At 48.6% G+C, this 19,990-nt stretch overlaps 1 protein-coding gene across 5 annotated transcripts in view; it reads left to right on the top strand.

Annotated features, from left to right (window-relative positions):
- Positions 1 to 19,990, top strand: part of TECPR2 (tectonin beta-propeller repeat containing 2) — a 140,184-nt gene that overhangs the window by 85,907 nt on the left and 34,287 nt on the right. For 4 of the 5 annotated variants that reach the window (XM_031667793.1, XM_031667792.1, XM_021941587.2 and 1 more), the window contains 4 exons: positions 1,631 to 1,871; positions 2,538 to 2,627; positions 4,377 to 4,610; positions 17,495 to 17,643. In XM_031667793.1, coding sequence (XP_031523653.1) covers positions 1,631 to 1,871; positions 2,538 to 2,627; positions 4,377 to 4,610; positions 17,495 to 17,643 — 714 coding nt within the window. Of the gene's footprint in view, positions 1 to 1,630; positions 1,872 to 2,537; positions 2,628 to 4,376; positions 4,611 to 6,809; positions 7,444 to 17,494; positions 17,644 to 19,990 lie in introns of those variants that run through there. The other variant, XM_031667795.1, reaches the window with a different exon arrangement.

Raw genomic sequence — 19,990 nt, 5'->3', positions numbered from 1 at the left:
GATAAAATGTGTATTGTATATAATATGTTCATTGTATACAGATGTATCTAATTTTATATACTAGGTAATATTTGATAGTTATGCAAATGATTTAAAAATACATTTTGTGCACTTGTTACCATATATATACATATACATGTACAAATATACATATATGTATTTTTGTAGAGACAGGGTTTCACATGTTGGCAGGCTGGTCTGGAACTCCTGATCTCAAGTAATCCGCCTGCCTCAGCCTCCCAAAGTGCTGGGATTACAGGCGTGAGCCACTGTGCCCAACCAGGAGTAGGGCATTTATGCCAGTGATGTTCTATGTAATCAAACCCAGCAGAGCAGAAATGTGAGTGAACATGATGGAGAATCAGATTTTCACTCAAAGAACTTGCCTTACATCAAGCTGCTCAAGAAGAGAGGAGCTTCCTGCAGGGAGGGCTGGTTGGAGAAATGTCTGAGGTATATGAATGCTTTTCAGGAATGTTATAGAAGCAAGCTACCCTTCTGAGCTAGGGTTAGAGTCTAGATACCCAGGACGGTCCTAGTTGATGCTGTTGCCCTGCAGTAATTATTAGTAGTCCCAATTCAGATCATAAATTAGTTCATCACAGCCTTACATGGTGGCTCACACCTGTAATCCCAGCACTTTGGGAGGCCGAGGCGGGCGGATCACCTGAGGTCAGGAGTTCGAGACCAGCCTGGCCAACATAGTGAAACCCCATCTTTACTAAAAATATAAGGGTGTGGTGGTGTGCACCTGTAGTCCCAGCTACTCGGGAGGCTGAGGCAGGAGAATCTCTTGAACCCAGGAGGCGGAGGTTGCGGTGAGCCAAAATTGTGCCACTGCATTCCAGCCTGGGTGGCAGAGTAAGACTGTATCTCCAGAAAAAAAATAGTTCATCACTCTACTTGTGATACCTTTTTAAATGCATATTATGTTTCTAAGTACCGTATACTGTTGTCCACTGGAAATACCTGATTTAAAAGTAAAATTAAAGCCGGGCATAGTGGTTCATGCTGGTGATCCCAACACTTTGGGAGGCCAAGGCAGGGAGATCGCTGGAGCTAAGAAGTTCAAGACCAGCCTGGGCAACATAGGGAGACCTGTCTCTACAAAAAATTTAAAAATCAGCTACATGTGGTGGCATTCGCCTGTGTTTGGGAGGCCAAGGCAGGAGGATTGCTTGATCCTGGAAGTCAGGGCTGAGTATGATTGTGCCACTGCACTCCAGCCTGGATGCCAGAGCAAGACTGTCTCAGAAAAGATGGCAAAATTCTTCTTTCTCACTCTGATTAGAATGAAAGTCTTCTTACAAGGGGTGTAAGGGGGTGATACTTAATCACAAAAGTAATACATGCTTGTAACAGATCCATGTGTGTAAAATGCGAATATATTCTTCCATACCTTTAAATCCAACCCTACAAAGGAGCTGGAGTTAGAGTTAGCAGTTTGATGGCATCCTGCCACGTGTTTTGGTCCTTTCACAAGCGCACATGTGCACATTTGTGTTTGGATGGTCATCTTGTTACTGGAAATGCAGAGGTGTGGACCTGGGCTAGAACCGTCCCTCAAGGCGGAGAGTCTACCCTTGTAACCGCTCTGACAGCAGGGCTTTTGTCTGTCTCCTCCTTCCAGGTGAGCATCACAGACTATGTGGTGTTTGACCAGTGCAGCTTATTTCAGACGATAATCCATGCCACTCACTCGGTGGCCACAGCTGCCCAAGCCCCTGTAGAGAAGGTGGCAGATAAGCTGCGCATGGCGTTTTGGTCCCAGCAGCTTCAGTGCCAGCCAAGCCTTCTCGGGGTCAATAACAGTGGCGTCTGGATCTCCTCGGGCAAGAATGAATTCCACGTCGCTAAGGGAAGTCTCATAGGTGGGTGAATTGCTGTAATTTTCACACTGGCTTTATAGGCAGCTGCACTTCAAAGCCAACATTTAAATAAAAGCTTTAAGATCTCAACTTGAAAACACAGTTTAGTGCCAGCGGTATGAAGTGTCTAGTGAAGGCACCCTGCTTTGTGATCAGTTTCTCTCCTTTTTAAAAAATCTATCATTCCTAAAACTTGGATCCCTGTGTCGGGATAGTGGGGAAACCTTTTATGACATAAGAAAAGCAAATGGAGGGCGTTTTTATGTTAACAATTTCACATTTTAAATGAAAAAGTCCACCCAAACCTAGTGAGAGAGAATGGTCCATTTCCTGGAGGGAAAGTGATCACCACTGTTGGAAATGCAGGGCTCTGGCCAGGTCTGGGAATATAGATGCCAGTCCACACATCCTGGGGTTCGTTTCTATGAGTGAACCCCTTGCTTTTCTCCAGCCCTCTCCCTGCTGCATGGCCTCCATGACCCTGGGCTGGATGTGGCTCTGCCTGGCAGTATTCAGAGGGAAATGAATGGCAGGCTGTGATTGCTCATGTTGCTTAATTTAGGGACACTCTAGAATTATCTGGAGAAAGGATTTGAAGGCCAGATGTCATCTAGAACTAAAATCTGAAGTTTCTTTCTTTAACATACTCTTCTTGTTTACTCTTTCCAGGCACCTACTGGAATCATGTTGTTCCCCGTGGGACAGCTTCTGCTACAAAATGGGCCTTTGTGTTGGCCTCTGCGGCTCCCACGAAGGAAGGTGGGTCAGTCTTAGCCTCGCTGAAAAATCTCGAGCACGGCTTGGCCACTGGAAGGGTTCAAACCATGATCCGACTGTGGCCTTGTTGGTGATGGGCACGCCTCGGAGACCGGCCAACTGAGGGTGTCAGAGGCCAGCAGCCCTTGTTAGCTGAGGGAGGGCCCTGAAGTGGGATAGGCCTGACCAGGAGAGCCTCTGAGAGGGACTGAGTGTGATGAAGATGAGGGAAAGCGTCCTTCTGAAGGAGGGGCTCACACAGTACAGCCACCGGGGCTGGCAGCTGGTGACTTCTAGTGCCATGGCAGGGGCCACAGCTTCTTTGGGCACCTTCCCATCTCCCCTTGAGAATCCTTCTGTCACCTCCCAGCAACTTCCTTCCGTCTTGTTCACAGCCTCTAGATAACCTAAGTCCCACATTTGCACCCCATTAGGCAGACCTGCTCTGCAGTGGGGTGCTCCTGCCAACTACATTCTGGGCAGGACTCAGTGTCCCTACAGAGTACGGGGTTTGTGAGGGAGCCAGAACACCAGAGGGTGAGAGAGCTGGCATCTGCGGCCAGGAGAGGCAGTTCTCCCACCCAGTTAGCTGGGAACCCAGGCAGTCAGGTGACCTCTCTGGGAAGTAGCCGTACCTCCTCCCAGGACTGCATGAGGATGGAACGTGAAGATGCTGTGAAATCTGTGGTGAAGAGGGAATCGTTTGCTTAGTTCAAACCATTAGTCCCACTAGGATGCGGGTGACTGGGTCAGTACAATAACTTCTTACTCACCAGATTGTTCGGACCACAGTTCTGGAACCCAGAAATCTCTGACAACAATAAGTTATTTATTAAGTTTGGTATAAATTAATTTGGCAGCAGAACCTGACCAGATCTCACATAGCTGCCTCCAGCCTTGGTTGATCTGTTGGCTGTGACCGTATCCATGTTGCAGAGATGTTACTGCGCTTCACCGGGGAGCGCCTGGCCCCTCTGGGGTTGTTTTGTAAACTTCTAGCATACCCATTGGCTTAGGTTTTCAAAAATACAGAAAAAGTTTGAATTCCAAAACATATGTGGCCACAAGTTGTAGGTAATACTTCAGATAATGTACTGTGACCAAGGTTTTAACTGCCCTAAGGATTATTTGCATTTTAAACAGAATCTGTTAAACCTAAAGGACTTTTTTAAAATGCTGGAGGGAATGAAAGGATGTGATTTTGAGGCAAGGATGGGAAGAGAAGCTTTTCCAGCTTCCTAAGCCTTCTCCAGCAGCTGGCCCACCCCCCGGCCCCATCCCCAGAAGGCCTGGGAGAGCGCCATGGCACCCTCCTTCCGAGGAACTGCTAACCCTCCCTCCCTCCCTCCAGGGCACTGAGTTGATAGTCTTCTCCTCTTGGTAAAATTAACTTTCTATATTAAAAATGCTCTGATGCCTTTGTTCAGTGAAAAACTTCCCAGCCCATGAAAAATGGGAAGTCAAAGCCACTAAGCCAACATTATGGCCGTCATAAAATCTCCTAAGCCTTGCCTTCTTTCCATTTCTTTCCAACATCTCAGGCATGTTTCTTGTTAGTCGTAGTGTTTCCCTCTGCCTTCTACCTTAAAGTGCTACACCACTCCTGCCCACGTGGGAATGGGCGGGTGAGTGAGCCAGCATCCGCGACCAGGTGGCCGGCGTCTGCCGAAAGGCAAAGGCTGCCTTGTGCATTTAGGGCAGGCAGCTCGGTGCAGACAGCACCTTGATGACAAACATGACCCCTTTCTGCAGGAAGCTTCCTGTGGCTGTGCCAGAGCAGCAAGGACCTGTGCAGCGTCAGCGCCCAGAGTGCACAGTCGCGGCCCTCCACGGTGCAGCTGCCTCCTGACGCCGAGATGCGCGCCTATGCCGCCTGCCAGGATGCGCTGTGGGCGCTGGACGGCCTTGGCCAGGTCTTCATCAGGACGCTCTCCAAGAGCTGCCCCACGGGCATGCACTGGACCAGGCTGGACCTCTCCCAGCTAGGTATGGCCGTCTCGTGAGTACGCCTGCCGGTGCCCTGACTGCCCTAAAACCGCAACACAGCGTGATGTTGGACAAAACTTCCCGGCCTGTGTTCAACTCGTGAGAGTTCTGAGAGGATATTTATAAGTTGCTGGATTTCAGGAGCTCAGTTGGCCACTCTTCCAGACTAGACCGGCTCTGGGCTTTGTCCCTTCCCCTGCCCCTTAGAGTTTGCAGGGCTGTCAGAACCTGAGGAGGGCGCACGTCCTCAGATCAAGGGGCCACTTACTGAGAGCAGCTTGAAGGATAGTGGTGATGCAGCTGCCTGTCAGTCTGTCTGAATATGGAACATAGCTTTATGACCTTAAAAGCTAAAAAGATGGGTGTTCCTACGACAGGATCGGTGCCACGTTTGTCCATCCCCTCAGGACAGTACTGGCAGAGGAGAGTGGCTTAGCACACAGGTGCCACCTCTCCTTCAGCTCAGCCAGATCCAGGAGGACCTGCGCCCTCTAGCTCCTGCTTTTCTCTGAATCTCCCCTCAAAAGCCGCAGAGTAGGCTAAGAAGTGTAGTGCTATTTGAAGGCCGGGAGCAGTGGCTCACACTTGTCATCCCAGCACTTTGGGAGGCTGAGGTGGGTGGATCACCTGAGGTCAAGAGTTCGAGACCAGCCTGGCCAACATGGTGACACCCTGTCTCTACTAAAAATACAAAAAAAAAAAAAAAAAAAATTAGCTAGGCATGGCAGCGCACTCCTATAGTCCCAGCTACTCAGGAGGCTGAGGCAGGAGAATTGCTTGAACCCGGGAAGTGGGGGTTGCAGTAAGCCAGGATCATGCCATTGCACTCCAGCCTAGGCAACAGAGCGAGACTCTGTTTCAAAAAAAAAAGAAGAAAGAAATGTAGTGCTGCTATTTGTAAATAATTCATTCATGTTCCAAGAACTGATAACATAAGCCCACATTAGGTTTCTCTCTGAGTAGATTCTTGGTGGATCAGGAAGCGTAGGTGTGGTTTGCCTGCAGGTGGAGTTGTGCAGATGGCCCCCGGGGCCCGGGTGAGCCCTGCGCTGGCAGCAGGACTGACTTAGGAACTTCCTGGCTGCGAGGCTTCCCAGCTTTTTAACTTACAACCAGCATTTGATTATGTGGTAGATTTGAATTGTATAAGAACTCAACCACATGTACTCACCAAAAAAAAAAAAAAAAAAAAAATGTAGGAGGGGGAGAAAGAAAGCAAGAAGAGGGCTGAGCACAGTGGCTAATGCCTATAATCCCAGCACTTTGGGAGGCCGAGGCGGGTGGATCACCTGAGGTCAGGAGTTCAAGCCCAGCCTGGCCAACATGGTGAAACCCCATCTCTACTAAAAATACAAAAATTACCTGGGTGTGGTGACACACACCTGCAATTCCAGCTACTTGGGAGGCTGAGGCACGAGAATCATTTGAACTTGGTAGGCAGAGGTTGCAGTGAGCTGAGATCCACGCCATTGCACTCCAGCCTGGGTGACAGAGCAAGACTCTGTCTCAAAAGAAAAAAAAAAAGAAAGCAAGAAGAGAAGGGCTTGTCCCCCTTCTCCCCAAGCCCCTGGCTGCCTTGCAGTCTGTATGCTACCAGCTGTCAAGGAGAGCCTTTTGCCATTCTGTAAAGCAAGCATTGTCCTAAGCAGCCTGGTGGTGGTTGGCGTGCTCAGCCCTGGGGGCTCCTATGGGGTGCTGAGTAGACATCACCTATTCTTTTGCCTGAAAAGGCCCCTGAACACTAACTCAACTGAAGAAGCAAGTTCTGTTCCAAGGCTTGGGAATTGAAGGTTTGTCCAGGGCAGTTTTTGTTCTTTGTTCTTTGGGCCTCCCCACCTGCCTTTTGGACCCACCAGTCACCATCTAGCTTTTTGAGAACACCCCACTCTCTGCATCACTGACAGTGACTGATCAGACAAGGCTGAGGCTGAGAGTGGCCTGAACATTGGTGCTGGCTGACATGTCGCCTGCCCTGGGAAGCCTTTCATTTGTTCAGAGACCGTACTGGTCCTGAACCTTTCTCCAGCAGCTCCTACCCAGACTAACTGGAAAATGCCGCTAGTCCCCTCTGGGGGTAAAAAGTCCAGGGCGTGATGTGTATTCTCCCTGCTCCTGAATCTTGAGCACTGTGGGAGGCCGTGTTACCTGCACCATTTGGGTGAGAAGCAGAACTGTTTCCCCTGCACGTCCCCTTCCCAGCCCCTCCAGGAAGGCTGCCGCACCATGGTGGGGTTCAGAGTGAACGGGCGTCGTGCCAGGTTCTGAACTGCTGGAGTCAGCCCTGCCTGGGCCTCCCACCTCCAGCACAGCTCGTGCCTCCCTCCTGGCTCGATCCAGTCCTCCCAGCACTGGCTAGCTGGCCAAAGTGGTACAGGTCTCTAAGGTGTGTATTTGGGCTTCACTGGGAGGTTTCTTTAGGGGAGAAACTGGCTTGAGTGGGATTGAGTCTCAAGGGTGCAAGGGAAACAGGAACAAGTCCACCCTGTGTCCAAGATGGCCTTGGGCCCTCTGGTGTTCAGCAGATATTCATTGACGGGATGGGTGTGTGAGTAGAGGGATGGCCTGGGGGTCCTGGTCGCTGTGGATGGGCAGGTTTTCACTGAGCCCCTGTGTTCTTCCTGCAAAATCGTTAGCAAACTAATGTAAGTATGTAAGTATCCAGCTGAGCCTGAAATGGATCAGACATGCAGTGGGTGCAAGTGCAAGGAAGTCACAGGCAGAGGTGTGGGAATTCATGGCAGAGGCAGGACAGCTGGGCCCCAGGCAGGCTCTGGGACTCTGAGCAAGCTGCTGTTACCTCGAACCGCAGTTTGCTCTTCTTGCTTTTTTTTTTTTTTTTCCAGATGGGGTCTTACTCTGTCACCCAGGCTGGAGTGCAGTGGCACGATCTTGACTCACTGCAACCTCTGCCTTCCCAGGCTTAGGCAGTCCTCCCACCACAGCTTCCCAAGTAGCTGGGACCACAGGCATGTGCCGCCATGCCCAGCTAATTATTTTGTTTTATTTTATTTTTTTGAGACGGAGTTTCGCTCTGTCGCCCAAACTGGAGTGCAGTGGCACAATCTTGGCTCTCTGCAGCCTCTGTCTCCCAGGTTCAAGCAATTCTCCCTGTCTCAGCCTCCTGAGTAGCTGATATTACAGGCACCCACCACTGCACCTGGCTAATTTTTTGTGTTTTTAGTAGAGACAGGGTTTCGCCATGTTGACCAGTCTGGTCCTGAACTCCTGACCTCAGGTGATAGGCCTGCCTCCGCCTCCCGAAGTGCTGGGATTACAGGTGTGAGCCACCGCGCATGGCCCCTGCTAACTTTTGTATCTTGGGTAGAGGTGGGGTTTCATCATGTTGGCCAGGCTGCTTGAACTCCTGACCTCAAGTGATCCACCTGCCTCGTCCTCCCAGTGTGCTGGGATTACAACTGTGAGCCACCATGCCTAGCCTTGGTTTCCTCTCCTTTCTAATGGGAGCAGCAACCCCCAAGCCCAACTGCCCGGAGGATGCACGGGGCATCCTGTCTAAGTGTGGGCCATCTCCGGGCGGTGTGGTCATCCGAAGGCTGTGACACATCTTGCTTGGGGGTGCTCTCTAGCCTTTGTTAGCTGCTCGTCGTGGGGCTTTTGCTTGTGTTGCCCCAGTTTGTGCCACAGGGAGGGCAAATCCAGCATCTCTTGTTAAAGCACCACCTTGCTTAGTCCTTATCCTGCCCTGAACTTTAGATTTTGCTTATTTATCTGAGTTATCTGGTTGATCTTGAAATGTCAGATTAAGACTCCTTTCCTGTTTCCTACACATCCTGAGAGAATGCAGCAAGTCCAGGGTTGGCAGCTTTGTGTTGGGGCAAGGGAGGTGAGCAGGCGACTAGGACCCCCAGGCCATTCCTCTGCTCACACACCCATCCCCTCAATGAATATCTGCTGAACACTGGAGGGTCCGATGTCATCTTGGACTCAGGGTGGACTTGTTCCTATTTCCCTTTCACTTTTGTTTTTTGTTTTGCTTTTTTTTTTGAGACAGAGTCTCGCTCTGTCGCCCAGGCTGGAGTGCAGTGGCGCAATCTAGGCTCACTGCAAGCTCCACCTCCCAGGTTCACGCCATTCTCCTGCCTCAGCCTCCCAAGTAGCTGGGACTACAGGCGCCCGCCACCACGCCTGGTTAATTTTTTGTATTTTTAGTGGAGACGGGGTTTCACCGTGTTAGCCAGGATGGTCTCAATCTCCTGACCTCGTGATCCGCTGGCCTCGGCCTCCCAAAGTGCTGGGATTACAGGCTTGAGCTACCATGCCTGGCTTCTCTCTCACTCTTGAGACTCAATCTCACTGAATCTGGGTTTCTCCCCTAGAAAGAACAGCCACCTCCCCAGCCTTTACTATGCCAGGGTAGGGGCAGTGAGCATCAGGCCAGGGGCACCAGGTATTCAGGTATTGGGCTCTCTCCAGGTATGGTCTGTGTCCTACAGGAAAAGCAGGTAGGTCAAGAGACTTCTTTTTTTGTTTCTGTGTTTGTTTGTTTGAGACAGAGTCTTACTCTGTTGCCCAGGCTGGAGTGCAGTGACACAGTCTTGGCTCACTGAGACCTCCGCCTCCTGGGTTCAAGCGATTCTCCTGCCTCGGCCTCCCGAGTAGCTGGGATTACGGGCATGCACAGCCATGCCTAGCTAGTGTTTACATTTTTAGTAGAGACAGGGTTTCATCATGTTGGCCAGGCTGGTCTCGAACTCCTGACCTCAACTGATCCACCTGCCTCAGCCTCCCAAAGTGCTGGGATTACAGGTGTGAGCCACTGCGCCCCACCCAAGAGACCTTTTAGTAATTACATATTTAAGTGATAATTTTGAATTCAGGCGTGCTATCTGCACAGGAGCCCATGTATGACTGTGCGTGGCAGCTGTCATCAGGTGGCGTACGTTGAATGGGATTGACTGTAAAGAAGAGTCATCAGACTGACATGGCTGCTGCCTGTGTTACTCATCTGGAATTAATTGGGGTGCTTCATTTATCTTTTACAAGTCAGCAGTGGGCTAGGTGCAGTGGCTTACACCTGTAATCCTAGCACTTTGGGAGGATTGCTTGAGGCCAGGAGTTTAAGACCAACCTGGCCAACATAGCAAGACCGCACCTCTAAAAATACTTGTAAAAGTCAGCAGTCAGGGGTGCACTCAGCAATGAATGGAAACATAGTGACTGCATTTGACAATTTTGTTCAATATCAAATTTAGCCTCCCCCAATTGTGCTCTTTTTCCTAACTTCACTTCTCTGCTCCCACTAAATTCCTTATTTATTTATTTATTTATTTATTTTTATTTTTTATTTTTTATTTTTTTGAGACAGTGTCTCACTTTGTTGCCCAGGCTGGAGTACAATGGTGTGATTTTTGGCTCACTGCAACCTCCGTCTCCCAGGTTCAAGTGATTCTCCTGCCTCAGTCTCCCAAGTGGCTGGGATTACAGGCCCATGCCACCCCACCCAGCTAATTTTTGTATTTTTAGTAGAGACAGTGTTTCACTGTGTTGGCCAGGCTGGTCTCAAACTCCTGACCTCAGGTGATCCACCCACCTTGGCCTCCCAAAGTGGTGAGATTACAGGGGTGAGCCACTGAGCCCTGCTGCTCCCAGTAAATTCTGCTGGAAAGACCAGAGTCTTCTTTTGGCCAGTCTCTCAGCAGTGTCCTGGCCATCTACCCGAGGGTCTCCCTGCTTCTGGACCTCTGCTTCCCTCCCACCACTGCCAGTGTGGAGCCCCCTCGTCAGCAAGTTGCTATAGTACAATAGCTGCCTCATGGCACCAGGTGTGCCCACCTCCCACCACGGCTACCAGAGCTGGCTTCCTCAAACCCAGCTGAGATGGTGTCACCCTCCATGTTACGTGGCTCCATGTTGCCACTAGAATAAAGCTCCAGTGTTTGGTGTGGCGCCCAGGATCTCGCAGCCAGGCCCGGCCTGCCGTTCCAAGGCCTCGTGCATCAGGGGCTCCAGCCACTCCTGGCCTTTGTGTTGGGACCCCAGCTCACTTTCATATTTGGGTAGAGATGGGGTTTCACCGTGTTGGCCAGGCTAGTCTTGAACTCCTGCCCTTCCCATTCATGGGAATGTGCACATTCATGCCGCCCATTTGCTTCTCTTCCTGCAGCTTAGCATTCCTTCCGTGGGCTGCTTTCCTTTCTTCAACTCTTCTTCCTTCAGGACTCAGTTGAGATTGCCACCTCCCCTCCAAACATTCTTCAGTGACTGTCCCCATCATAGCACTCTGCTTCTACCTGTCATTTCAGAGCCAAGCACGGTGTCATGCACCTGTTGTCCTAGCTGCTTGGGAGGCTGAGGCAGGAGGATTGCTTGAGCCTGGGAAGTTGAGCCTAATCTAGGCAATAGAGCAAGCTCCTGTTTCTTTAAAAAAAAAAAAAAAATTTTTTTTAGTTTGACTCACATTATTTTTTGAGTTTGATTCACATTACTTTTGTTGGAAGTTTACACACAGAATGTGTAGGAACTTTACAGGCAGGGGCCAATTGCTTGGTGACAGTACGTAACCAACAGGATTTTTGTTTTAATTTGGGATAGGATCTCGCTATGTTGCCCAGGCTGGTCTCAAACTCCTGGGCTCCAGTGATGCTCCCACATCAGCCTTCCGAAGTGCTGGGATTACAACTGCGTGCAACTGCACCAGCAGGATTTAAAATGTCAGGGAAAGGCAGTACTATTTGCAGCTCCATTTCTGAGTAACTCTGGGATGTGAGTTTTGATCCTATATTTGGCCATGTTACTGGTAATCAAAGATAAAACTGCATTCTATGCAGGTACAGGATGTCATCACACACAGCCGCCTGGTGGATGATGTGACTCCCACCCTCCCAGGAAAATTCTCAACTCTTGCTCTGAGTTGCCATCAGCCTTCCCAGGGCATGAGGCACAAGATGTTAGGTTATAAAAACTTGTCGGCCAGGTGTGGTGGTTCACGCCTGTAATCCCAGCACTTTGAGAGGCTGAGGTGGATGGATCACGAGGTCAAGAGATCAAGACTATCCTGGTCAACATGGTGAAACCCCATCTCTACTAAAAATACAAAAATTAGCTGGGCGTGGTGGCATATGCCTGTAGTCCCAGTTACTCAGGAGGCTGAGGCCAGAGAATCGCTTGAACCCAGGAGATGGAGGTTGCAGTGAGCCAAGATCATGCCATCGCACTCCAGCCTGGGAACAGAGCGAGACTCAGTCTCAAAAAAACAAACCAAAAAAAGCTTGTCAGCGATACATTTACATGTGTTCTCCCTTCAACCCTGGTATTTTCTTTACGAGTTCTTCCTGGTTCTATGAGTAGTAGCAAGCAGGCTTGGACAGCATGACCTGTGCGCCCTCAGGGACAGTGTTGACCTTGGGCAGCACTCACTCATTGTTGGGTCTGAGCCATCATCAGTCTTCTCTAAATGGCAAGCAGAAATTTTAATTTCAGGATGGGTGTGGTGGCTCACACTTGTAATCCTAGCACTTTGAGAGGTCAAGGCAGGAGGATCACTTGAGGCCAGGAGTTTGAGACCAGCCTGGCCAACATAGCGAAACCCTATCTCTTAAAATACAAAAATTAACTGGGTGTGGTGGTGGGCACTGTAGTCCCAGCTACTCCGGAGGCTGAGGCACGAGAATCACTTGAGCCCGAGAGGCGGAGGCTCCAGTGAGTCAGGATTATGCCACTGCTGAGCCGAGATGGTGCCACTGCACTCCAGCCTGGGTGACAGAATAAGACTGTCTCAAAATCATCATCATCATCATCATCATAATTAATTAATTAAAAATAAGGCCAGGTACAGTGGCTCATGCTTATAATCTCAGCACTTTGGGAAGCCAAGGCCGGTGGGTCACCTGAGGTTGGGAGTTCAAGCCTGGCCAACATGTGAAACCTGTCTCTGCTAACAATACAAAAATTAGCCAGATGTGGTGGCACACGTCTGTAATCCCAGCTACTTGGGAGCCTGAGGCACAAGAATCCCTTGAGCCTGGGAGGCAGAAATTGCAGTGAGCCAGGATCACACCACTACACTCCAGCCTGGGTGACAGAGCAAGACTCTGTCTCAAAAAAAAAAATTAAATTTTAATTTCAAGGATGAGGATGACTTTAGTGAAGTATCAAATAATGAACATGATTTCTGCCTTTAATTTTTTTTTTCTTTTTTTTTGAGACAGAGTCTCGCTCTGTCGCCCAGGCTGGAGTGCGGTGGCACGATCTCCGCTCACTGTAAGCTCCGCCTCCCAGGTTCACGCCATTCTCCTGCCTCAGCCTCCCGAGTAACTGGGACTACAGGCGCCCGCCACCACGCCCAGCTAATTTTTTTGTATTTTTAGTAGATAGGAGGTTTCACCGCGTTAGCCAGAATGATCTTATCTCCTGACCTTGTGATCCACTCACCTCGGCCTCCCAAAGTGCTGGGATTACAGGCGTGAGCCACCGCACCCGGCCTCAATTTTTTTTTTTTAAGATACAGCATCCCTCTTCTTTCTGCCCCTATACAATTACCAGAGCAATTTCTGCTATAGGATTAAATTAAAGGAATTCTTAAATTAAATGGGTTGGCTGCTGAACCACGTTGTAGTGGTTGAATATGGAATTTTGTAGTGATTTATTATAATCCTAGTTTTTGGAAGAAAATTTGCATCACTTAAAAGATTTTTTTTTTTTTTTTTTTTTTGAGACGGAGTCTGGCTCTGTCGCCCATTCTGGAGTGCAGTGGCGCGATCTCGGCTCACTGCAAGCTCCGCCTCCTGGGTTCACGCCATTCTCCTGCCTCAGCCTCCCGAGTAGCTGGGACTACAGGCGCCCGCCACCGCGCCCGGCAAATGTTTTGTATTTTGTAGTAGAGACGGGGTTTCACCGTGTTAGCCAGGATGGTCTCAATCTCCTGACCTCGTGATCCACCCGCCTCGGCCTCCCAAAGTGCTGGGATTACAGGCGTGAGCCACCGCGCCCGGCCCACTTAGCAGATATTTAAGATGCTTATAACATTTCATTTCCCAGTACACATAAATATGCATTATGTCAGGCGTTGGATTGTTTAGCAAACTAATGAAATTTGTAATTTAATTTATCAGGTCACAGCATTTAATGAAGAACTATTCAGTGCCAGTTTATGCCGTTAGGTAACAAACAGGATTATATTATGCAGTAATTTATACAGAAAAGTATTTTATAAATAGTAAAACATTAAATAAATGCCTCTTTTTGTTTTAAAATAATATGTTTAAGAAATAATCCTAAAGGGAGAATGTCTGCTTTGTCGAATAAAGTAATTAAAGCATTTTTTAAAAACAAGAGAAAAAAATAAGGACAAAACAGGGACAGGCAGGAAAATGTCAGTGTGTTTGCGTCAGCCAGGCTGGGCTGTGCTTTGGTAGCAAGCCCCAGACATCAGCGACTTCACACAGTGAACCGTGGCCCCCGCTTCCACGAAGCCAGCCCTGTGTCTGTCCTCTTCTAGGGCAGTGGTCCTCCAGGTGGTGGTTTCCTGATCCTGCCTGCTTTGCTCTGCAGTTCCACCATTCGGTTGCTTCTGCTTAGAGCCTGTTGCCAGAACTGGTCGTGCCATCCTGCCTAACTCTAAGGGAATGAGGGAGCCATGGAGTGTTTGGGGAGGGCTGTGGTCTCTGCCACCGCGTTCACCACATCCTGACTGCCTCTTCCTTGGAGCAGGCTCACAAACCTCATTCATCCAGGTGGCCTGGGTGACACTGGGGTAAAAATCTGCAGGAAAGCCCTCAGTTCCGCTTTGTCATCTTTCACCTGTCTCTTCGATTCAGAATCAGCTGGTTTGGAAGGTGGAAGTACATCATCTGGCAGTCTTTTCTGTGTGTTCTGAAAGGGTGTTCACTGTGTAATGTGAACTCCACGTTCTGTGAACAGTGTTGTTGCTGCCAACTCTGATATGCTGGCTGGTGTGTTTTTGTCACATGTGACTCTGTTAGCATGATCACTGCTGCCTGTAGTTTCTCTTAGAGCCAGGTTGAAGACTCTAACGTAAGTGTTTTTTAATTAGCATTTGTTTCTCGGCTATTTCTAGAGTTTCTGCTGAAGGTACTTTATTTTGACTGGTACAGATCTTTGCATATATAATGCTAGAGTTCCAGGGAGTTCTGTTTACACTCCCTGGTATAACATTCTGTACAAGATCAAGGAAGGAGAAAATACAGTTAATTTCTGGAATAGAGAAATTGTCATCTTTAGAAAAGGCACAGAGGAATAATGATAATTTTTTGTGTAGCGGTGAATGAATAGCTTTAAGTTGATGTTATAACTGAAGACACATGACGAGATTCTCACATGGCAGAGTCGTGCCTCCGTGTTTTGCTACGCTCCGTGGGCTGTCATCTGATACCAGTGACAACTGTGCAAGGGCGGCACCTCCCGATTCTGCACCCAGTGTGGGGCGTCCTCCACCTGCCCCTCCTCCGGCAGCACTGCCAGCTAATGGAGCCGCACACCTTTTAATCCCCGGTCAGAATAACCCATCAAAATTTAAAAATTGTCATCCAAAAACACTGTTAAGAAAATGAAACACCAAACCACAGACTAGATTTACAATGCACGTATCTGACAAAAGACCAGTACCTGCAATGTGCAGAGAACTCCTCTAACTCAGCAGTCGGGAGACAGTTCATTTTAAAATGAGCAAAAACTTCAACAGGCACTTCACAAAAGAAGATATACAGATAGATGCCCATAAGCGTATTAAAAGATTCCCAGCGTCATTCCTTAGCAGGAAATACAAATTAAAGCCACGACATGATACAACTTCACCTCTCCTAGAATGGCTGCCGTGGAAAGGTTCAGGGGCGTGGGCAGCCAGAACCCGCAGACACAGCTGTGGCCATGGAGCACAGGACCTCCACTGGGGAAACTGGCAGTTTCTTTAAAAATGAAATAGGCCCGGTGCAGTGGCTCACGCCTGTAATCCCAGCACTTTGGGAGGCCAGGGCGGCCGGATCACCTGAGGTCAGGAGTTCAAGACCAGCTTGGCCAACGTGGCAAAACCCCGTCTCTACTAAAAATACAAAAATTAGCCGAGCGTGGTGGCAGGCGCCTGTAATCCCAGCTACTTGGGAGGCTGAAGCAGGAGAACTCTTGAAACCGGGAGGCAGAGGTTGCAGTGAACCGAGATTGCACCACTGCACTCCAGCCTGGGTGACAGAGCTAGACTCTGTCTCAAAAAAAAAAAAAACAACAACCAGGAGGCAGAGGTTGCAGTGAGCCAAGATCACACCACAGCACTCCAACCTGGGCAACAGAACGAGACTCTGTCTCAAAAAAAAAAAAGAAATCAGTTCAACAGTTACCTCAGGGTAGAGGGCATTGGCTAGAAGGGAGTTGAGGGAACTTTTGAGGGTGACTTAGTTGTTTAAAACCAATTGGGCTGGGCGTAGTGGCTTACACCTGTAATCCCAGCACTTTGGGAGGCTGAGGTGGGCAGATCACTTGAGGTCAGGAGTCCGAGACCAGCCTGGCCAACATGATGAAACTCCATCTCTACTAAAAATACAAAAATTAGCTGGGCATGGTGGCAGGTGCCTGTAATCCCAGCTACTCAGGAGGCCGAGGCACTAGAATCGCTTGAACCCAGAGGCAGAGGTTGCAGTGAGCCAAAATTGCACCACTGCACAACAGCCTGAATGACAGAACGAGACTCTTATCTCAAAAACAAACAAAACAAAAAACGAACAAAAAACAAAACAAACCAATTCGATTTAACCCTGAAGATCTGTGCATTGCGCTGCAGGTAAAGTCTCAGAGGTCAGAGGTTGCTGATGCAGAGGACCCAGGCCGACCCAGGTCCAAGCCTTAGATCCTCCTTTGCCTCCTGGCCTGGCCACCTCCTGCCTTGTGGCCCTCAGCAGATCTCTTTCTGGCTGAGTCCTGATGGTCTCGTGGGTGAAGTGGGATGACACTCATCGTGTGTCACTGTTGTGGGTTTGAGATGAGTGTGTGAAGACCTGGCTGACAGCCTGTCCACAGCAGCTGCTCAGGAACTGTTGACTGCTGTTCTTTTAGCCAGACTATTATCAAATGTAATTTCTGTTTTTAAAAAACTCTTCCCATTTCCTTTCCTCTTGCAATCAGTCTCAATAGCAGTGAGAAATGAATAAAAATGAAGATTCTTTGGGAGACTTAGTTTTGTTTTTTTGAGATGGGGTCTCGCTCTGTCACCCAGGCTGGAGTGCAGTGGCACCATCATGGCTCACTGCAGCCTCGACTTGCTGGGCCCAAGCGATCTCAGCCTCCCAAGTAGCTGGGACTACAGGTGTGTGCCACCATACCCAACTAATTTCTGTGTATTTTGTAGAGACAGGGTCTCACTATGCTGCCCAAGCTGGTCTTGAACTTCTGGGCTCAACTGATCCACCCACCATGGCCTCTGAAAGTGCTAAGATTACAGGTGTGTGCCACTGTGCCCAGTCAGTTTAATTCTAATTAAGATTAAGATTATCTGTAAATGCGAGTTCTGTCTCTCCAAATCCAGAATTCACTGGCATTAGTCACATCTCTGAGGAAGCTGATGATGGGACCCACATTGAGATACTAATCCCAGGGCTTGGTGGTTCAGGGCGCTGTGCTAACAGCATCCTGACTGCTTTGCCTGTTGCCTGGAAGGGGTGCCGTGTGGCGCCTGGCAGGTGGCAGAGTGGCCAGAGGCCATCATTACTCTCTTGAGTTACAATGTTCTCAAGCCCAGCTGAGTCCACACAGCCAATGTGGATGGACTAGGACAGATCCGATGACTCAGCGTCCAAGTTCAGTTGCAAATGCAGCCTCGTTTCTTTCTTTGAAGTAGAAAATCAAAGTTCATAGATTAGATGAAAGATTAGTCATTGTACGAAAGTAATTATAGTGTGTGTACTTTTCTTTGTCTCCAGGAGCTGTGAAATTGACAAGCTTGGCATGTGGAAATCAGCACATCTGGGCCTGTGATTCCAGGGGTGGAGTTTACTTCCGTGTAGGGACTCAGCCTCTGAATCCCAGTCTCATGCTTCCAGCCTGGATAATGATTGAGCCACCTGTCCAGGTAAGCAGAAGTTAGCTGGTGGAACTCATTCCTCAGTAGGACAGAAACTGTGAGGGTGCTGGTACTGGGAAAAAGGATCCCCACAGCCTCTAGAGGCCTCCCAGCAAATGCGGGGAACCATGCCCCCAGGGTCTACACACACTCGTTCATCAAGATCACAAGTGGAATTCGGAATTTGTGAAGTTTAGAACTGAACAACAGATGGTTACAGATTATGAGTCAACACATGTATTTTCTCTTTCAAAATAACAATATTTTGTTTCTGACTTTTTACTAAGTGAATATTATTTTTTAAATCTGCCTATATTTTGGAACCTCTGTTTTATAATAATAATGATAATAAATCAGTACCCAGAAGTATAAAGAAGAAAGTAAAAGTCAATCTTGTCATGGAGAAAATGCTGAGTGCCTCTCCTGGTTTGTTGAAGAAATTCCGTTTCCTGTTTGGCCCTCCACTGGCCAGCTCCTGCCGTGTTTCAGCTGACAGTGCATCCCAGCACGGTCTGTGTTCTCCTGACCTCCAGCACCCAGCTCACAAGCAGAAGTCTGATTCGAATGGACTATCTAGTTACCCTAAAAGATCTCACAGGCTTGGTTCCCATGCTGAATAGATTTCTGTTGAAGTTTATAACTGGGGGCTGTGGTTTTTTGAGACTTATTTGCCCAGACTCCTGCTAGTCCCTATTTGGTAACTCTGTTGGGAAACCGGTGAAGTTGCCAGTTGTGGAGGCAGCAGTCGGGCGGGGAGGAATGGTTCCTTGTTGGGCAGAGAAACCTTCAGTGGAGTCAGGAGAGAGGTAAAGAGTCGGGTACATGCCTTTGTGCCTAACTGTCTACATTTTGGTCATGGTGAGGCCTCAGGGATGAGGACCCCAGTCTGTCCACCAGCCCTGGGGAGTGTGGTTGGTGGGAGGCCCTTTGCTGAAATCGGTATTCGGCTCCAGAGCTCTGTGGAGGCCGCCACTAGCAGTCGTGGCCACAGGGAGGCTTCTGGTCCTCATTGGTGGGTCTTCCTCCTCCAGAGGGTTATGGGGATGCTAATGTCTCCGACAGTCCTGTGTGAATGATACAGCGCTGTGCAAACATGAGGTTGTACATAATGAAGTATAACACATGCTCCGTTTTCCGTCTGCGCAGTGACTACTCACAGTGGCCCAGAGGGAGCAGTCCGCCCTGCAGAGAGGAGCCTTTATCTCTGCCGTGTTTAGCACTGCTAGGGTACAGTGATTATGAAAAGCAAGCTGCTTGTCGTTAGTTTCATTATTGTCCTTACATTCGCTGGTTGCCTGCACCCAGGTGGACTCCTTTGACACACCACTGTTAATATGTTCCTTTTTTTCCTTCTGACTACTTTACATTGTTCCTTTTAAGTTACAACCCACATAGCATAAAATTTCAGCCTTCTACAGTATGCAGCTCAGTGGTTTTTAGCATATTCACAGAGTGTGCAACAGTTAGCACTATCCAATTCCAGAATGTTTTCATCACTCCAAAAAAAACACCTTTACCCATTAGAGTCACTTCCTCTTCTCACAGAACCAGCCCCTCCGCCCATGGCAGCCACTCATCTGCTTTCTATTTCTATGACTTTGCCTATTCTAGACATTTTATATAAACTGGATCATATACTGTATGGCCTTTTTTATCTGACATCTTTCACTTTGTATCATGTTTCAGAGTTCATCCACATTGTAGATGTATCAGTTCTTAATTCCTTTTTACGACTGCAAAACAGCTCTGTTGTATGGATAGGCCACGCTGGTTTATCATTTCACCAGTGGATGGACATTTGGATTGTTTCTGCTTATTGGCTACTGTGAATAATGCTGCTGTCAACATTTGGGTGCAAGTCTTTAGAGAGGATGTATGTTCCCAGTTCTATTGGGTGTCTGTCTGTAAGTGGAATTGCAGGTCATATGGCGATTACGTGTTGAACTTATTAAGGATGTCAAAGTGTTTTTCACAGTGGCTACACCGTTTTGTGTTCCACCAGTAAGATATGAGGGTTCTCGTTTTTCCCATCCTCATCAATATTTTTTTTTTTTTTTTTTTTTGAGACAGAGTTTCACTCTTATTGCCCAGTCTGGAGTGCAATGGTGCAATCTTGGCTCACTACAATCTCTGCCTCCCGGGTTCAAGCAATTCTCCTGCCTCAGCCTCCTGAGTAGCTGAGATTACAGACATGCGCCACCATGCCCAACTGATTTTGTATTTTTAGTAGAGATGGAGTTTCACTATGTTGGTCAGGCTGGTCTCAAACTCCTGACCTCAGGTGATCCACCCTCCTCGGCCTCTCAAAGTGCTGGGATTACACCCAGTGAGAGCCACCGCGCCTGGCCTTTGCAGT

The sequence above is a fragment of the Papio anubis genome, chromosome 7 (genome assembly GCF_008728515.1).
Source record: "Papio anubis isolate 15944 chromosome 7, Panubis1.0, whole genome shotgun sequence".
In the NCBI taxonomy this organism is placed as follows: domain Eukaryota; kingdom Metazoa; phylum Chordata; class Mammalia; order Primates; family Cercopithecidae; genus Papio; species Papio anubis.
This window is presented reverse-complemented; position numbering and strand designations above follow the sequence as displayed.